We start from the raw sequence: 18956 nt of genomic DNA, 5'->3' as shown, positions 1-18956 counted from the left end.
GTGTAACAAAGTTGTAACTTTAGACCCAGTGAAAATGTGTACCTAAGCTACCACTTAAATAACACTGTGATATGCCATTTCACAGTCTGAGGAAGTCGGTGTGGAGTTACCCACAGAAAACTTTAAGGCCTTGTGATGAAAAACCAAAACAACAAATTGTATTTTCTAGCTATCAGGGTTAAAACTTCTAAAGAAGGCACCACTGAAAAAAAAATTCACTTTCTGTATCAGTATTTATGAGTACAATAGTTTTATCGTGCTTGGCACTCAGCTCCAGGCTGATCTCACTGTTTTCAATGGCAAATCCAGACCATTAGCAGTGGTAGAATCAGATCACAGTCTGCAGCACTCTATTTATGGATCAAATGCATTTTAATATGTGAAACACTTTATGAAACTGCAGTAGATTGCATCCATCTTTCATGTTACACATCCTTCATGTGCTGTCTCCTATACAAGCCATGATTAACATTACTGTTTAAATTTTTTTAATCATGTAAGACTTGCATTAAGATAAACTGACAAACATTTTTATTTTACAAACAATACACTGTAAACTGCATGAAGCACAGTCATGATTAATGCTATGAACAATTAAGTTATGACCATTTATTGAGACCTTGGTTACCACTACAGTTCCAATTATACTGCAAATTCTCAAATTCTTTCTAAAGGAATTGCAAGTTCAAAGACCTAAATTAAACTTAGAAAACTTGTTTAATATATAATTCTGACAAAATTCCCAGTGCATAATTCCATATGAAATACGGCATAAGTAAATCAGTGTTTTAGTATACATTTCTTTTCCTGCACAAATTTTATTACATTTATCTATTTAAGTATCACAGAGCTATTTTTTTTTCATAGCCAATAGGGAATTACAATTAATGTTGCTTTCTGTATCACGCTGCCTCATATCTTCTAAAAGCACTCTGACACTAGGCTTGGCAAGTTATTCTGTATTTAAGAAAGGACACTATTCATAATCATTTTAAGGATAAACCAAATATTTGAGCAGAAAAGGTGATGGAAAAAGATCACTAGCGCACAATTTCTTTAAGTGACACTGAAGTCAAATTTCAGGTGTTCACTACTTGTTATTGCTCATGTCTTTTGCCTTCTTGTGACATTCTACCCAAGAACACAGGGCTCCAATCTATTTCCAGTGTCATCACAAACATGTACAGGTCACTTATTTTTCAATATCTCTGCTTAGCTTGTTTATAAAACTAATCTGTATGAATGCTTGTTTGTAGAACTATAGAACGTACCGTCTGTTTGTTTATAGAACTAATCTCTATGAAATGCCTTCACTGAGGCATGTAAAGGTCAAGATCTTTAAAATCCTCTTCTCCCAGTCAAGGTAACATTCTGAAGAAGCAGAAAGGTAAAGACAATACTGAAAAGAGGAAAGAATTACAACCTTCATTCCTTCCCTCCCCATAAGGCTTCCACATGCTATTTGAATATACAAATAGGAGGAAAAAAGACTGCAAATGGCTCAGTAAGTTCTGGAATAGACACGAGGTACATTCTAAAAGGTTTTTCCTTTGAGACCTTATTAGCAGACAAGACCAAAATGGCTCGACAGTCAAACATAAAAGTATTGACAGCCATATCTCTGAAGTTACTCTATTCCTTAGCCAATTTCTTTTGAAGACAAAGGTTTTTATAAATTTATATTAACACAGCTTCTGATATTTTACCATTCTCTCAGAAATTAGTTTATTACACCAAATTTTCAATCCACCCCATAGAATGTAATCATTTCAGCATATACATACAATCAGACAAAAAATACCTCAAGAACATCATAAAAGTAAAAAAAGGACTGTATTTAAAGAATAAAAATTGAAAAAAAGTACTTGCAGTATATATTCTTTCTATGTGTATCTTATTGGCTATTATTATCACTGATAAAATTGATTACATGCTTTCAGAAATAAGACCTTACATTTTTTCCTTTTTCTAGTCAATCTATGTTTATTACCCTTTTGTAGTACTTCACACTGGAAAGGTTATCACTTGTAGTTAGGAATAGGTTGTCATGATCAGAAAGAGCATCATATTTGAACATAAACATTCAATCTGAACTTCTTTAAAAGCCCAGGAATCACACATGAATCTGTCCTCTTGTCTGAGAAGGGATATGATTCATCATTACTGCTACTACTCGTATTTGATGATAAAGCTGAGAATTTCTTGAGTGAAATAAATAAAGTAACTTTCAGAAATGAAGGAACAATGACATTGACTGATTCTTGAGGACTTTTAGTCTCACTACCCAGGACATAAAGACAGAGGCGAAACCAACATGATGTCTTCCCACGGAAGCTTCTGAATTACTACCTTAGGCTTTCATGGCTCTCTCCTGTGAATCTCATCCCTCATGAGAGCATTGAGGGATCTCAGACTCCTAGCTCTACAAAGAAACCATGGAAAACCAGTGCTATCAGAGCTACAGAAGCTGCCATGCCTCTGAAATTAATGTCTTGGTGGAAATGTCCTCAGAGTCCTCCCTATACAACTGAAGTAGGGAAGTCTCTGATAAAACCAAGAAATGGCAATACAGTAACTGATTCATGGCAAAGCCAGGGGCCTCAGCATCCAGGATCTCTACTCTCTGTAGAGATACAGATAGATTTACAGTGCCCTGACACAACAGGCATTGCTGTAGCTGGGCTAATACACACACCAGGAGCTACCGTGGTCATTTCTATGCAAGGCTGTGTTCATGCAGGGTGCACCCTCCTCCCTGAAATTCAATACAAGAGTGCTCTTCTGATATACAGAAGACATTGTTTATTACTTACCAAAACAAAAGCTGACAGATGTAGGATTTGCATTTGTTTACAGTTCTCATATTTTTAATGCAAATTAAGCATATTATTCATCAAGGCATGTCATCAGTTGTATTCCCAATGGAAAAGAAATTAATAGAAACAGGTCTTATTTTAAATTCTGATTTCTTGTCAAAAAGTTGGCATAACTTATCAACTCCAATGAAGTCAGTTTCTCTGATTAGCTTATTTTGCTCCCTCCCACTCCATTGTAATATCCGATTGACTTAATGGCTCACTTTAGAAAATGGAAGCAATTAAACTTCTTTTTTTTTTTCCCTTCCTTCCTTCCAAGTATCTATCACAACTGTTTAGTTAGGAATTACTTTTTCTTTAAGTTTAACTTTTGCTTTCCTTTTCCTATATTTCAGTCGCTGGTTTTGAGCTAATGACAGAGTAATATTCAGAGAAGAATAAGAGACCAGGTTGACTGAATAACTTAATTTTCATTTCACTACATCTATTCTGCACTGATAAGATGATAAGAAGTATATTTAAGTCATTATATATTCCTTTCTGACACTGCGTAAATCAGGGCTTTGATAACTGGCAAATTAACGGGTAAGTTCCCTGTTCCACCAACAGTACAACAATTAGTGCTTCTGCAACCCAACAGCATTTTCCTATCTTCTTGAATTCCTCTATCGAGATTAACCAACCAGTACTGTAAGAACTGGTTTGGAAGTCTTCACAAGTGCTTTTAAATTGAGTTCTGGCTATGTGTAAAGCCTTGCCTGTCCATCCTTCACTTCAAGTACCTCCTCAAGTAACTAACCAGGCTAACAAAATGTGACATAATGATAGAAGCAGCATAAACGCACATTTGAACCTCAGGTGTTCCAATAAAGCCCTGCAAAAATCAAAAGCAACACAAGCTCATCTCAGGATTTATATGCAAGATCATTTGTCAGTTTAGAGATGAAAAAAGATGAGCTAAAGCACTTAAAATAAATAGAAATACCTTTTTCTTCTGCGCTTCTTGCAAAAGGCTTAATTCTTGACTTCAAGAGGAGAGACCATTCAAATTCAGAAACATAGGGTTTAATTGGTGGAATGAAAAGGGATCAAAATATTTGGCCATGAAACAGTAGTAGTCATGAAGAAACTAGTACCTCTCAATAATTAGAAATTATGAAATTCACATTCTCAGTGCTTAGGAAAGCGTAAGCTTTACAGATAAAACAGCCAGACTGAATTTAAAAAATACTTTACACCTTTCTTCTCTTCTGTACAACAAACATTGACTTCCTTTCCTGAAATGTCCCAGATTGTCACAAAAATGTCACATCACACTTTCAGATAGATTTTTAACTAACAGCGTATTTCAGTTAATGTTATTAGGAAGAGAAATTATATAGTATGTCCCAAAAGAGTGCATTGAGATGCTCTAGCTTTGCATTTGTATTAGCATATTGTGCTTCTCAAAAAAATAGCAATAAAAGGTATTTTAATCTATTGAATAATGATGGTAAATGTAATTTTTTTAAAAGATATCTCTAAAACATCAAACTTAGGAAACAGTAAAAATAAAGTTTTATTAAAAAATGTAAGTAAGTCAGAATACCTTAATATTCACATGCCACTACACTTATCATTTTAGGTTTATGACTGGGAATTACAAAGCTACGTAACATGTTTTTTCAGTTTCTCAGCCAACTCCATGCAGTGGCTTGCATTACATTGGCAATGCTTTAAGTTATCCATCAGATAATCTTAAGTATTACTGTTGTTGTCCAAAACATTACACTTTTAGATATTAACAGTTCACTGCCAGAGCATCTATGCAGGTCCATTCCAACCAGCAAACATGATATTTCTCACATATATTCAAGTTTCCACATACATGCTGCTTTTATTTTGTACATTCTCTCTTACATGTTTGTCATTTTACATTTAGCAATTTGGAACACAGCAATTATTGATATGAAAACTACCAAATTGCCTAGAATAATTTCCTTTCCCTCCCTATCTTTTTTTACCAAGTCTTAGGAATCTGTCAATGAGATTCACTTATAGAAATATTGTGGGGGAGGTTTTGGCTGTCTCAAGACAGTGGGATCAAGACAGTATCATTTGTTTTATAATAGTAGATTGGCCCTTGTAAAATAATGACTTTCAAATACTGATTTAGGTGTAATTCAACTGCTGCTTCTCTTCCTTCCTTCTAATTTAATTCATCTTATGCTGAATAGTTGTACATTACGTTGTAAAAGAAGAATTCAAATCTGAATATGCTCTCATGACAGAAAGAGGAACACAAACCACACTCTGCACGTATGGGATGTAGCACGTGAAGGTACATTAAAATTACATTACTCACTGTAACAAAGTGTCCTTCAGTCTATTTGCAAACACAATTTTCTCCCATTTTCAAATAATTGCAGACTGTCAGAATGAGATGAAGTTGCTTTAGCAAGACTAAAGGATCGGAGTTCGACAATGGTAAACACGTCAAAGGTTCATAGGTATTGAACTCAGGTTTTGTTCACTGATTCAAGGAAAATTTGGCTTTACCTGTAACATATGTCCTTTTGCAAACAACAGTCAATTTGGTCACAGTCTGACAACTGGCTTCAACATGAAAAATAATTTGTTGATAACATTTTTGGTGATTGTACAATCATTATATAGTTACTAGCAGGAAACTCATTGTCATGGCTATTTTCAGAGATAAGGTATTTGTGGTTGGTCTGACCTCTCAATTCAGAACATGATGTCCTTGTGACATTGCTGCAAAGAAAAGTAGATAGGAATGCCTTCTAAAGGACTCAAAAGAACAAACAGTCATAGAGAGAAAAAATGAGCAAACAAACCACTTTAATTTGTTCTGAACTCATGTATACCTGAACGCATAGCATCTTTCTGAATGCTTTCATAATCATGCCAGTCCTTCCTTTTCAGGCCATCAGTCCAGGTAAAGAGCTGTCCATCTCCCAGCCCCAAAGGAAGTGTCTGTGAAAAGAGTAAATAAACAAACAAATAAATATATACATATATACGTAGTTCATATTATTACAGAGGAATCCTCATAATATGGCAGTAGCCATATTCAGTTTATTCAGTGGAAATACTGAAATTTTACTGTGGTAAATGATGCTATTTTTCTAAATACTGTGAGAAAACAGTGAATTTAGTTCTTGACAAGCAATTATTTGAAGTATATCAAACATCCAGAGCTTAACATTTCTCTTTTCAGCAGTGTTCTGATACGACTGCTTAGCAAGAAGCTCATGGAGATTAAACGGACCACTTAAGCTGAACAGGTTTCAAAAATGCCTTATCCTTCAACATGTGAAGGACTTTGATTTTTTTTCTTAAAGTATCACTTGTGCAAAATTAGAGTTACAGTTACTTTACACTTTACAATGTTCCCCTTTAAGTTTTTTGTAATTTTTTTAATAGCTGCTACTAAGTCATTGTTATTCACACAAGGTCAAAGGAACTGCATCAAATACACAGAGCAAAGAAATTCTCAAAGCATTTTCAAAATCCCATAGATCTTCATAATAAGTGATAAGGGGAAAAATACCCCAAAACACACCACCCCCACAGAATACCCCTAAAAGAACCCCCCGTACAATGTGTAGTTGGTAAGCTGACTTCCCCTTTCCAAACTCCAAACTCCTGGGTAAAGGTAAAAACTTCATGCTTCTAAGCAAGTTTATCTTCCTAGAGCTTTTTTTTTTTTTTTTTTTTTTTTTCTTCTTCCTTCTTCTTTTTTTTATCCCCTCTCTTGAGCCTTTCTGCCAAAAGCTGGGATTTTCATTAAAATTAAGAATCAAAATGTATCACTAGAAGTAAATGAAACACTTTGAAAAGCAGTTCCAGGGACACAACATCTGACCAACCTTTTAGTAGGAAACACTGAAAGCCCTACAAAAATCTCATGCCTGTGTGACAGTGAAGCTTTGCACTTCATGTCTGAAGTTTGTAAACCCAATGAACACAGGACTCACTCATATTCTCTCACTGATTTTACACTACTGGCTGCACAGAACTGTATGACACTCACTGACTACAAGTGAAATTGTCCCAGCATGTTCAGTTAGGGTTTCTTTTTTCTAGGTCAGATAAATATTACCCAAGCTACATGATGCAGATCTGGTTGCTAAGCCATGCTTAAAACTGAGTTTCAAAGGCTTTTGGATTTGTATGCAAGAAGTGAAGAATGCCAGGCATGGCTGGTTACTTTCAAGCAAAGGATGCTAGAAATCCTGGCTGATAAAGATTTGTGCTGAAAATGTCTACTTTGGGTCTGCCGAGAATTCTGGATATTCAGGGCAAAGTGTCGTAAGCTCACTGCTCTCCAACAAATCCCTGAATACTGAGGAAATTCCATCACTCTGCTAGCAAAGCCTACATTTCTTTTTCTAAATGTATTTACACGTTTTAGTATTAAAGGTAACGTGTTACATAATGCCAAACTGCAATCTAGTTTTATTCTTCTACTACCGCTTTTGCAGACATATTCCAAGAAAACACTGTTGTCATATTTTAATATGAAAAGTCAGAGGTTCACACATAAAAGAACTGAGGAATTTAATAGATCCTGATAAAAATATGTCAGGTTATCAAAATATCTAACCTTTCACATCATTAAAATTAAGTCACTAATTTCCCTAATTCTTGAGTTCAAATAAGGCTAATGTTCTAATAGTAATATTAAATTGCTTGGGTTTTAAAGTCAGAAGCATAAGATAGAACACAGGCTGCAACAGCATTAATCATGATTCATAAGCATAAATTTCTAAAATAATTTACTCTGAAGCAGTAACTGGTCCTTTAAAAGTCATACCCAGACAGATTCACTTCAATTAAACTTGTACCCTTCTCAGTATGGGTACAGCTGGTATGAATTTTTAGGCATTTTGGCTCCAAAAATGCAAGACTATTGAACGATCAAAAGCAGGATAAAGTTTACTTTTGTGACCTTTTATTCCTGTGCTGTCCTCTTTCCCCAGTTATTAAAATGGCAAGTTTGCAGGACACTGAAAGAAAGCGAAGTAGCAGAGTTTACAGCTGGTTTCCTGTTATTTGCATTTTGATGCCATTACTCTTTAAAAATATTAATTACATGTAGTTAGTTTACCTGATAGCATTTACAAGTCTAATGTACCAGGAGACTCTCTTGCAAGCATAATATAGTTAAATAAATATATGCACTAAAATTAATCTAGCAAAAGGATAAATATAAATCCAAATACCATATGATAGGCAAAAACTAGTGCAAGTCTTGCCGTGGCTCACACTTGGGAATGGTAACACTGCCCTAAGAGGAAACAGGAAACAAACCATTGTATTGGTGTGTATTGTGTATTAGAAGTTCCTGTTTAACAACTGAAAGTATTGTTTGGATTGTTAGGATTTCTTTTTGATAAATCCCTTAACTCCCTCACATTGTACCATAGCAATTTTTCAGCTCTAACATCCTTTCAGTGTAAGGGGAATTCAATAGAATGAATGCTCTAACGCGCCATTTCGTAAAACCAGCATCCAGACAGCACCATCTCAATGCTGACTGAATATTGTGACCTCTACAGGGACTGGACTTCATGAAACTCACTCTGTGTACACACTAGTTTCACCTGTGCAGTGAGCATGAAACAGGGTTTAGAAAGGGATGTCGAGTTGCACAGAGAAACTCTCTGGGAAGAGGAAGAGTTTTGCAGTGTTTTTGCAGTGCAAGTTCTTTAGCTCTGAAGAAATCTGAACCTTTGGTCCCTCAACTAAATATCTCTCTTGTCAGCAACTGAAGGATTTTTTTTTTCTTTTTTTTTTCAAGTTGCTATATTATTTAACAAGATACAAAAGCACTTGAGAAAATGGGTTTCTCCATTTCACTTCTGCCTAAGGGTAAACAAATTGCATTTTGAAAGACCTTAAAACACAGTTTCTGGAATTTTTTAAAACTGCTAAAAGGCTCTACTGTAAAACTCTAAGTATGCTCACATGCCTCTTTTATCCAGACGATAATGACTGGAAGAGCTCCTATTTCTAAAGCATTTCGAGCAGTGGAAGAAGGAAAAGAGAGAGAGAAAAATAATGCAGTATTCTTTGCAGTATTCTTATTCTAGCATCTGTCTTCTCCCTGCACACTTTTCTTTCTCAGTTCTCCCTCTTTTTTGCTACCTTGACAATTTAAACTGTTTTGCTTAAAACTAGAAGCAGCTCTGGCTTAGACACAGGCTGACTCTGGTGTAATGGCTTGATAGTAACAACCACCAAGCGTTGCTACTTTTAAGTACATACAGGAAAGCCCATTCAACTCCACATCCCACCTCAGATCGACAAGTTCTGAGTAGGTGAATACGACATCACAAGATGGAGAGTGCTAATGAATCTGGATTCTGAATTTTTGCTGAGCATATATTTAACCATAAACTGATGTACTCAAGTGAAATAAAATTAACCATAACACCTAAGTTAGAGGTAATGTATGAAATAGCCAGATGAAAATTATTACATTTATGCTACATTTATGATTCTGAATTTTTGCTGAGCATATATTTAACCATAAACTGATGGACTTGAGTGAAATAAAATTAACCACAACACCTAAGTTAGAGGTAATGTATAAAATAGCCGGATGAAAATTATTATATTTATGCTACAAAATACATAATGAATTCAGCACAAAAGTGGGTTTAGTTGTTTAAACAAATAACCAAATAAGGTTGGGTTCCAAACCATAAAAGGAAAAATTGTATCAAGGATTATTATTCACTGTGTAAGCAAATTACTGAACCATACACCATAGGAGACATGGTATTCTGGAAATACACATTTGCTATTTGCACATTCTGGGTTTTTATGTATTTAAACGGCAGGAACACCCCAGGGATAGCGTGAAGTGTTAGTTCTACACGTGCCTGTGAGAGCATCAGTAGTCACTTGGTATACGTAAGGGCATTAGAAACAGAAAGCATGACTTCAGAACATTATGGTTCCTTCCAATAAACTAAGTAAGACTTCTTTCTGGTGGAAACCAAGGTGTGAGAAAAGAAGATGACTCTGGCACACCTGCCCCTGCTTACCCACAGTACCTCATCCTAACACTAAAGTAAACTTACATGTATTCTTTACTGACATATCAATACATATGGATGACAAACCAGCTCAGCTAAGTAGCTGAAACATCCTCAAGGTTTTCCCCTCCAAAACATTTCTGTAAATCACCCACAAATAGCCCCTACAGCCCTTAACCTCAAACTCATGAACCCTTTTCATCACTGCAGAACTATTACAGTAGCAAATATCCCACGGCATACAAAGTGTTGGATTTTGTCTGACTGTCAAAAAAAATCCTACAACAATTTATCATCCAGCCATTTGTTACATGTAGTATGCACCTCTGAGTTACATATTTTTAAGTGTTTCAGTCCAAAGGAATTACCCACCTACAGGAACATTACATACAGCATCTGCCTTACTATTTCATTTTCACATTAACCTCAAATCTTTTGGGATGCAAGACTGATACTCTACTACATAAACTGAGAAGACTCTTCTCCTCCAGAGAAGACTTAACATCTGGTTCAATTACAGAGGATATGATAAGCACAAAAAATAGTGCAATTACCAAAAACTCACTCAAAGACTATTAGAACCCTCAGAGAGGGAAAAAAAAAAAAAAAAGCTTCTCTACTTTGACATTTGAAAGCTTGAACTAAAAACCAAGTGCCTTCATTGAATAATTCATTTATTTTTAATTTCACTCCATGGAGGCAGACAATTAGAGGGGACTCAGGCAAGGGAAGAGGATGTTATCAATAGAAATGCACCCTTTTTTTAAAAAAAAAAAAAAGGTATTACAGAAATTACAGATTTACTTTGAGTCTGAAGATTTGCTCACCAGCTCTAGGGACATTTTACTAAACACCAATACATAATTGAATACTGCACTAAAAAAACATCCTATAATGATCAGCATAGCCACTTCCAATTGTTTAATGAATTTTAGGAAATAATCTTATTTAGATATAAGCACTTGTTCACACTCAGGAGAAGATACACACAGGAAATAAAGGTAGTGAAAAAGTACTTAGACACCTTTGGGGATATTTCAGGGGAAGCATAAAAATAACCATTCTTTGATTCCTCTTTGTTCTTGGAATAAAAGCTTCTGTATAGTGTTTGTAAACAGTGTTGTGTAAAACACATAATTCACAACTTTTTTTGTATCCTTCCAACACAGATCATTCTCAGAACTCTAAGCTCTGACCATCTACTCTGACCAAGAAAAGACAGTAACAAAAGAATCATAACTCACTGAGCTTAATTAAATTCATTCCTTCATCAAAATAAAATTTTTGATAACTTTTTAAAGAATGGCGTCACTGCATATAACACCATATGTTCATTATAAATCAGCTGCAAAATCACAGTATGTTCATTTACCAAATTTCTCTTCTGGTATTATCAAAAGTATATGAAGACAGACATTCTTATGAAGCTTCATCCCCAGCAGTTGGAAGAGTCACAAAAAAAAGAATTACTTTGAAAGATTTTCCCTTTTTCTGATTGCGGTACATTTTAGCACAAGATCATCAAAGCGAAATCTTAGCACTGTGGCAGCCAAATCTGAAGTCAAGTGCTCAAGCAAAATCCATTCAGGTGTAGTGACTGGGTGAGGATATTAAAGATGAAAACCAAAATATTATTCCCCCTAATGATGTGCTTGATGTAAGGCGGCCTGATCTATGGAAAAGATACAAAATCCAAGCATCACACGATCTCATCTCTACACCCTTATGCTTAAGCTCCAAACACTGCCTGTGTGGCTCTTTTTTTCCTCTATCTCTTCAGTGTTAGATTAAAAACAAAAAAGGCCCCATATCTGAACTGAGATCTAAGTATGAGTACCACGCACAGGGAACAGGTACAATAAAAGCCCCTAAGCACCAGTGAAGCTCCCATCACCATAAAATATAAGTATTACATGTAGCAATTTGGATCCACCATGATTATTCCCTGAAGACAGCTGGAGCAGGCCTTGCATGGCCTAAAAGTATCAGCTGATAGTTTTGAAGCTCCAAGCTACATGTTTGCTGTCCGGATCCTTCTCTGGGATTCTGTCCCTCTAGGTGGGGAGCAGTGGCTGCAGTACATGCAGTGGCAGGATTGGGGTGTGCAGTGGCTGCCCTGAACAAGGGGGTACCCACGTCTTGATGCCACCCACAGAGAGCTCCCATCGGTCCTGCGCCCCTGCTGGGCAGCCACTGCTGGCCAAATTGCTGCCCATCGGAAAAGGCACTGATGATGAAGTCAAGATTAGCAGTAAAATTTATATAACTACTATTTGCTATCAAGAGAAGGTGGTAAAGGCTCTAAATCTAGAATATTTCAAATATAACAACAAAAAAAAATCTAAATACATTCAGATATAATTACTGTCTTTTATTTTTATTTTTACTCCATTTTTATGTACTTTTAAAACATTTTAAAAAATGTGACTCTGCATTGTTTTCCATATCCTTGGCTTGAAGCCATATAATAGAGACTTTAGGACATGATGAATTTCTTCATATGCTCAGATTTCCTGTGCCACTTATTTGTTATGCCACAGCAAATAAGTGTTCATTGTACTGACATTTACATTAGTAGAAATAATTAGCCTAGCACATCAAAAAAAGGGCAGCACTTGATTTAGTCTGCGACATCTGAATGACTCAAGGTTATTTCATTTTCAAAACACTTATATCACACATTTTTTTCTTGTAGATTCTAGATTATCGTGGACAACCCAGTAGCATCATGCCATCAATTCCAAATCAAAGCTGCTAATAACGTTATTTAGAAAATGCCAAGCTCCCCAAGCATTTCATTACAGAGACTTTTATAGACAGGTATAAAAAGCTGTTATTGCTGCACTATGGTTATATATTTCAGGTTACAAAACTGCAGCAAAAAAGATTAAGTTAAAACATGAGCACTCCAGAGGAGTCTGTACTCCATAGCTGTTCAATGTGAAACATCATGAATTGCCAAAGGTGAGCTACAAAGTCTGGCAGTGAACCCTGGCCTTCCAAACGACACAATTTGAACTGACTGTAGGACAGGAGGTAGAGTCTAGATTTAAGGGATAATACAGAAAAAACCCAAAATAATAATAATTAAAAAAAAAAAATCCTCAGACCATGCAACTCCCATCTATTTGCAGACCTAAGCTGCTGATAGATTTGCTCAATAACCAAAACACCTAAAACTATCTTCTCCATTTATTTTCACTTGTCTTATTTCCAGTTCAAGGAACAGAAACCAAACTCAAGTAACATGAGCTTAAATGAACACATGCTGACCATGCTGATCATGTACTGCTTCTCCAGGTCTTCTTTTTGAACTGAAGACTACTTTGACAGCACAACATAGTCAGCTTGGAGAAGAACCTGTATCCATATTGGAAGTTTAAAAATCATACTTGAAATAGTGTTAGTGCTGCCTTTTTTTTTTTTTTTTTTTTTTTTAATAACTACCTTTTTCAGAAATTATTTTTAACATCAAAAGACCGGAAAGGTGGAGACTCAGCAGAATTTTTGCCAGTATTGGTTGGTTTTGAACCAAAAAAGATCTGTAAGACCATTCTGATGAACAATATAAACAATGGCTTCAAGTGACTCCTGGAAGAGTTTATTATGTGCTAGGTTTCTGGGGCATTTAACTACATGCCACATAGATACAGAAGATTTTAAGTATCCTCTTTAATATAAACAGCCCTTTTCTCTTTTAAAAAAACAAAACAAAACCGAAAACCAACACAAAACCAAATCAAAAAACTCAAAACAAAACCCTATGTTCATGGAAAGAACCACATCGTTAGTAATTCTGTAATTTCTAAAAGGCTGAATAATAGATATGATAGTGCTTTTTCTTAATAGACTCTTCAGAGACATATTTTTCCTGAAGTTTAGAAAAACGTCTTTAGATTTTTACTATGCTAAGAGTCAAGCTGTTTTGCACTGGGTATGGCACTAACTTAACACAAAAAGTGCTTATGCAAGATCCAAGTGTCAGGTGTTTTAAACAGGAATATATTTCTTGCTTTATCTGTTCAGTGGCGATTAAAAATCTTATTTCCTTATGAAAACTTCTGATGTAAATTTGCCTTTGCATTTCCTTTATTAGAAGAGCATTTTCTCGTAGGAAACAGATTTTATAAACAGTAAAGAATGTTCACTACAGTTAGGTTATCCCTAATGAGTAAAATTAAAATTTTGTGTTGCTTTATGAGGAAAACAAGAATAATTTCAGAAGCATTTTCCTTTTTTTTTTTTTTTTTCCTCTCCTCTGGTGCACCTCTTACAAAAATACAAGTTGCATCATAACTGGAACATTGTTCAAATCTCTGTGGTACAACTGATAACAGCTTTGCAGCAAACCTGAACCCACTGATCCAGCAGACACAGTAATACTAGAAAAAAGACATCTACCAATTATTGTTACTGATAAATATAAATTTCAATAGAAATGGCTACTTTTCTTTTTTTCACATTCTATTATAGGAAAAATATAGTAAGAGAAAGGTCAGGTACAGAAACTAACTTTAGCCAAATTTGCTGGATTGTTTTAGCACAACTTAAAAATTTGTTACAAAATATCATTTTCTATAGCAATGAGAGAGCATATTCTATGTTTTTGACTACAGTATAAGGTAGAACTTAAAATTTGACAACTCCGAGTATATGCAGAAGCAAATAGTATTCTAGGAATAATTTTTTAATTGTTCAAAAAGAAAGGTACTAGATTTTTTAATAATTATTTTAATGAGCTTTAAATTGTAATCTTTACAGTTACATTACCATACAATGAAACAGTTTGGCATACAGGTGAAATACTTTGTGACTTTTTATTTTATGTAGTTGCCTGAACATTTTTAGAAATAGTAGAGGGAAAATATGGATTTGTTTGAATATTATTTTTAAAGTTTCTTGCTGATCTATGTCACAATAAAATTCATGTTCCATAGGCACCTATTTGCAGAATACTCCAGCTTTTGGCTGAATAATCAATTTTGTAATTTGCAGTTTATGGTATACTGAATTCAAGAAAAAACCCCAATGTTTAGTTAACTAAAGTAATGAACCCATGTTGGAAAAGAATTATCGTCTTGCACTTGGAGGAAGACCTTAAACTAATCTGCTCAAATGAGAGAAAACACTCTTATCACCAGGCTTCTGATGCTGCAGCATATGTATTATTATTTGATCCCTCTTATGTGGGATTCTTTTCTTATGTGGGCACTGGATAGTAATTTCCATTGTCTAAGTGATTTTCAAACAAAGTCCAGAGGCTGCCGCAGAAAACAAGCCGATTAAACATGACTGACAGGTTTACACTCTTGTTCAGTCATCTTAACACAAAGCTGATAAGGAGACCTCTTGCAAGGTCTTTGGAAGCATGACAATTTCTGTGCCTCCCGTGATCTCAATGCAGATTTACTGAGACCAAAGACTCTTCCTAGTGCATCCTGCATAATGAAGATTGCACCGAAAGGAACTAAAATTTTTCGTGGTTGTACATGTTCACAGATGATCATGGAAGTCTGAGACTTGCCTGCTTAAAACAGTTCCTAAGCTCTGAGCTAAAGATGTTGTTTCACTTCCCTATGGAAAATCAGATTGCACGTATACTGCATTTTTTTTTCCAGTCTGCACCATACCTCTTTTTACTACTATTAATAGTTTCTAGGTTTTTGGGACTTTTACTTTTTGTTTAGATCCAATCATGTTTCCTCAATCTGACTTAGCTGCATATTTGTTTTATACTCAGTCCCCTGATCCTTACCTTTCTTTTAAGAGTTTTTAAGTCAAGCCGTTCCCACACTTCTTTTTTATAGATAACTTTCCGAAAACTAAGTAAATTGAGGGAGATTTTACAAAATAGCATGGTTTAATATACTCTTTTAATGTGAGAAAAAGTTTTTCACTCTTACTTTCTAAAAATGGAACAACAACAAAATGATATAAGAAATATCTTAAAATATTAAATCAGATTATATTTGGCTCACCTTTAAATGAATCCAGTTAATTGCAAGAACAGGTAAATTAATAACACCAAAATAAATCGATCAGTACATAAAATTTAAAGGATTTTTTTGCGTGAAGTTCAAAAATCAGTTGCAGAATCATAAGAATGTATCTGGAAGTTCCTTTGAGGTATAATCTTACCCCATCTCAAATCTGGACTGGGTATGCCTAAATCACATCTGCCCTTGCCGATTTCCAATAGCAGAGATTGCACAAGCACTCAAGGCAATTTCCTTCAATACTTCATTATTCTTGCAATTAGGAAACATCCCCTTTGATCTAACCTGCGTTACTTGCTATAATTTAAGCCTTTCATTTCATTGTTCTTTTCACCAGGAAAAGGAATAACACATTTCCTTTCTAGCAGCTACATTTTCATGGAAATGAAAATAATTTTCTCTCCTAGATTAAATGTCCTTAATTTTTCAACTTCTTAACTCTTGTTGCTGACCCTGAAATACATGAAACTTTGAGAACAGCATTACTTTGTTAGTAATTGGATAAGGCTAAGAACAGAAAGTATAAAATGCTTATTAAAAACCCCCAAACAAACCAACAAGAAAGATGATTATTAAATGAACGAAGAACTAAGACAAGTACCAGGAGGCTACATTTTCTAAAAATAAGCAAGATTAAGTTATTTGCTGTAACATGCTTTTTCCCTGTCTGAGAATAAAATAGCCCTGGCATACCTGTGTTGTGCTTCATGAATACTTCATACTTCCAATCCAACGTAACACTATTTTATGAAACAGGGGTAAATTATCTTAATTAAAGCGGATAAATGACTGAAATGTTTATAAATAATTAAGATAGTCAAGATTAAATTATGTTATAAACCTAAAAAGACACTGAAGTTCAACAGGACTCACATACTTAAAATTCCCAAACTACAACCAATTTTGATCAAACATGCCCTGTACTTCCAGTTGTACCTGAATCAATGCTGAGTTTTCCCTTAGCAGTGAGAGCATATTTAAAGAATTCACATATGCAAATAAATCCATCCCCATGTGGGAAAGTAAGAACAAGAGTGGAAGGAGAGAAGATTTATGAGAGGTTCAAATTCAAACAATGACCTCTTTTTTTCACTCTAAACCAAAAATGTTGATATTGAACAAACTGATGATCCCCTCGGTCTAATGCCATTTAAGATGACCTTTCCATTTTATGCCAATAGTTTTCAATTAAAAAACCAATCACAGTATATTTCACTAAAAGAGGTACTGTGATTAGTTAAATCTAATTTTATCAACAGCTAGAATGTGAAAAGCATATTAAAGTAAGGTGAACAGCTTTGATTGATACACTGAGTTTTAATTTCTCCCACTCTTTTGGTAGGAAATGAAGGTTACACATCATTGAGCAGGGTAAGCTACTGTAACTCAAATGCAGCTTCAAAGATTTGGCCTTCAATTTTTCTCTCTTTTTTTTTTTCCCCCCTGTACTATATAGACACCAAATTGACAGATCTGGAGCCATGAGCAAAGTTTTTGAACTTAAAATCCTTTTTTAAAAAATCCCACAACAACAAATGAAGATGAGCATTAAATTTAATTATCATAGTCCTTTTGGAAGAAGAATCTATATGCACTGTTTTTACAGATTTTGAAAAAGTCTTCCTTAAAATGCAAGATAATTCTTTTCCAATATGAGTTCACTTCCTCAGTTAATTAAGACATCCAGATCTCTAAGAACTAGGACCTATCCCATGTCCAAAGCTAGGTATTTAAATTTGTGTTTACATAAATTAATATAGTCATCCTAATATAGTCATCAGTATGCATGATGATAACTCCTCCAGATGTTATCTTTTCAGTTTGAGAATGCTGATGTTTAATGTATCTAAACATCTACTTCAGACCATCCTGTGGCATTGCACCAAGGAATTCCTGCAAAGTCTGTGCAAAGTCTGTAAATGCAGCAAAAAACCATGGCAGCCAGAGCAATGTTACTGCGCTCTCCCCCTCAGAGCAGGTGCAGCAAGGTGTGACAGACCCTTTCGATGACCCCCTGCCTGAGGGCCAGTCTCCAGCAAACCCCAGGCAGCAGACCCTCCTGCAGCCTCCTGCTGGTCACAGCTGCGGTACCGGTTAACCCCGGCCCCGCGCAAGCTTTCATCCCAGCGGGCTCACATCTGCCTGCAGGCTGGCTTTCACCAGGCCTGCCTGAGAGCCTAGGAGAGCCTCCCTTCTGTCTTTGCAAAGTCTCTATGCATAAACATAAAACACTTTTATTCCTTTCACACTACCTTGGCTGAACTCCGTGTCCTTATGTTCCCCAGCAGAGCTGATACCCAGCTATGCTTCAGTGGCTCTAAGGCAAACTCCAGAGCTCCCTAAAAGACCAATTCTCTCTACAAGCAGGGCCATTATTACCATGTAGACACAGAGGAAAACTTACATTATGAGAGCTAGCACCATGAAGTAGCTGTTCTTTAAAAACTGACTTTTCACTGATGACTGTTACAATTACAGGGATTATTATTATTAGTCCCCCTCTTCTCTTAGCTAGATATTTCAATACTCAAAAAATTCTGAACTTTAAAATTTCTCAGATCTGGGAAGGAGTCAAAAATGAAACACTAATTTGCCAGTTTAATATATATTAGAATCCATGGAGACATTAAATTTCACTTTTCATCTATAAATATTAAACATTAATGAGGTTTCAGGTACAGAGATATTAAAGTGAAACATCAGAGAGCTATGACTTAGCTCAAATACAGAGAATGAAAGTTCACAAGGGAAGCGAATAAAGGTCAAAACCACAGAACTACCATAAAACAGAACATACAATAGAAGAAAAAGAGTAATTCAAGCAAACCTGATTTTAAAGGAGCTATTAAGAACTGTATACACATTTTCACAAGCAGAATTTTCATGTAAAACCCAAAGAAATGGGAAATAATTAAATACACAGTTATATTCATGTGTAATATTCAAACTGAGAGACGACAAATATTTCTTGAGTGACGTGAGAACAACTTGTGGAGGAAGCTGTCTAACCTTAAACTGAAGAATTCATAAGCACAAACAAAATCATAGTAATAGCTGCATCCAGATCTCCCTTATTCCTCCCATGACTCCTGTTC

At 35.3% G+C, this 18956-nt stretch overlaps 1 protein-coding gene across 1 annotated transcript in view; it reads right to left on the bottom strand.

Annotated features, from left to right (window-relative positions):
- The window catches only part of GALNTL6 (polypeptide N-acetylgalactosaminyltransferase like 6), a 443050-nt gene that overhangs the window by 271478 nt on the left and 152616 nt on the right, over positions 1–18956 (bottom strand). The window contains exon 2 of the mRNA XM_040065326.2: positions 5684–5792. Coding sequence (XP_039921260.1) covers positions 5684–5792 — 109 coding nt within the window. The remainder of the gene's footprint in view (positions 1–5683; positions 5793–18956) is intronic.

This window comes from Hirundo rustica, chromosome 5 (assembly GCF_015227805.2).
Source record: "Hirundo rustica isolate bHirRus1 chromosome 5, bHirRus1.pri.v3, whole genome shotgun sequence".
Classification (NCBI taxonomy): Eukaryota; Metazoa; Chordata; class Aves; order Passeriformes; family Hirundinidae; genus Hirundo; species Hirundo rustica.
Note: the sequence above shows the minus strand (reverse complement) of the source record. Positions and strands in the feature narration are given on the sequence as shown.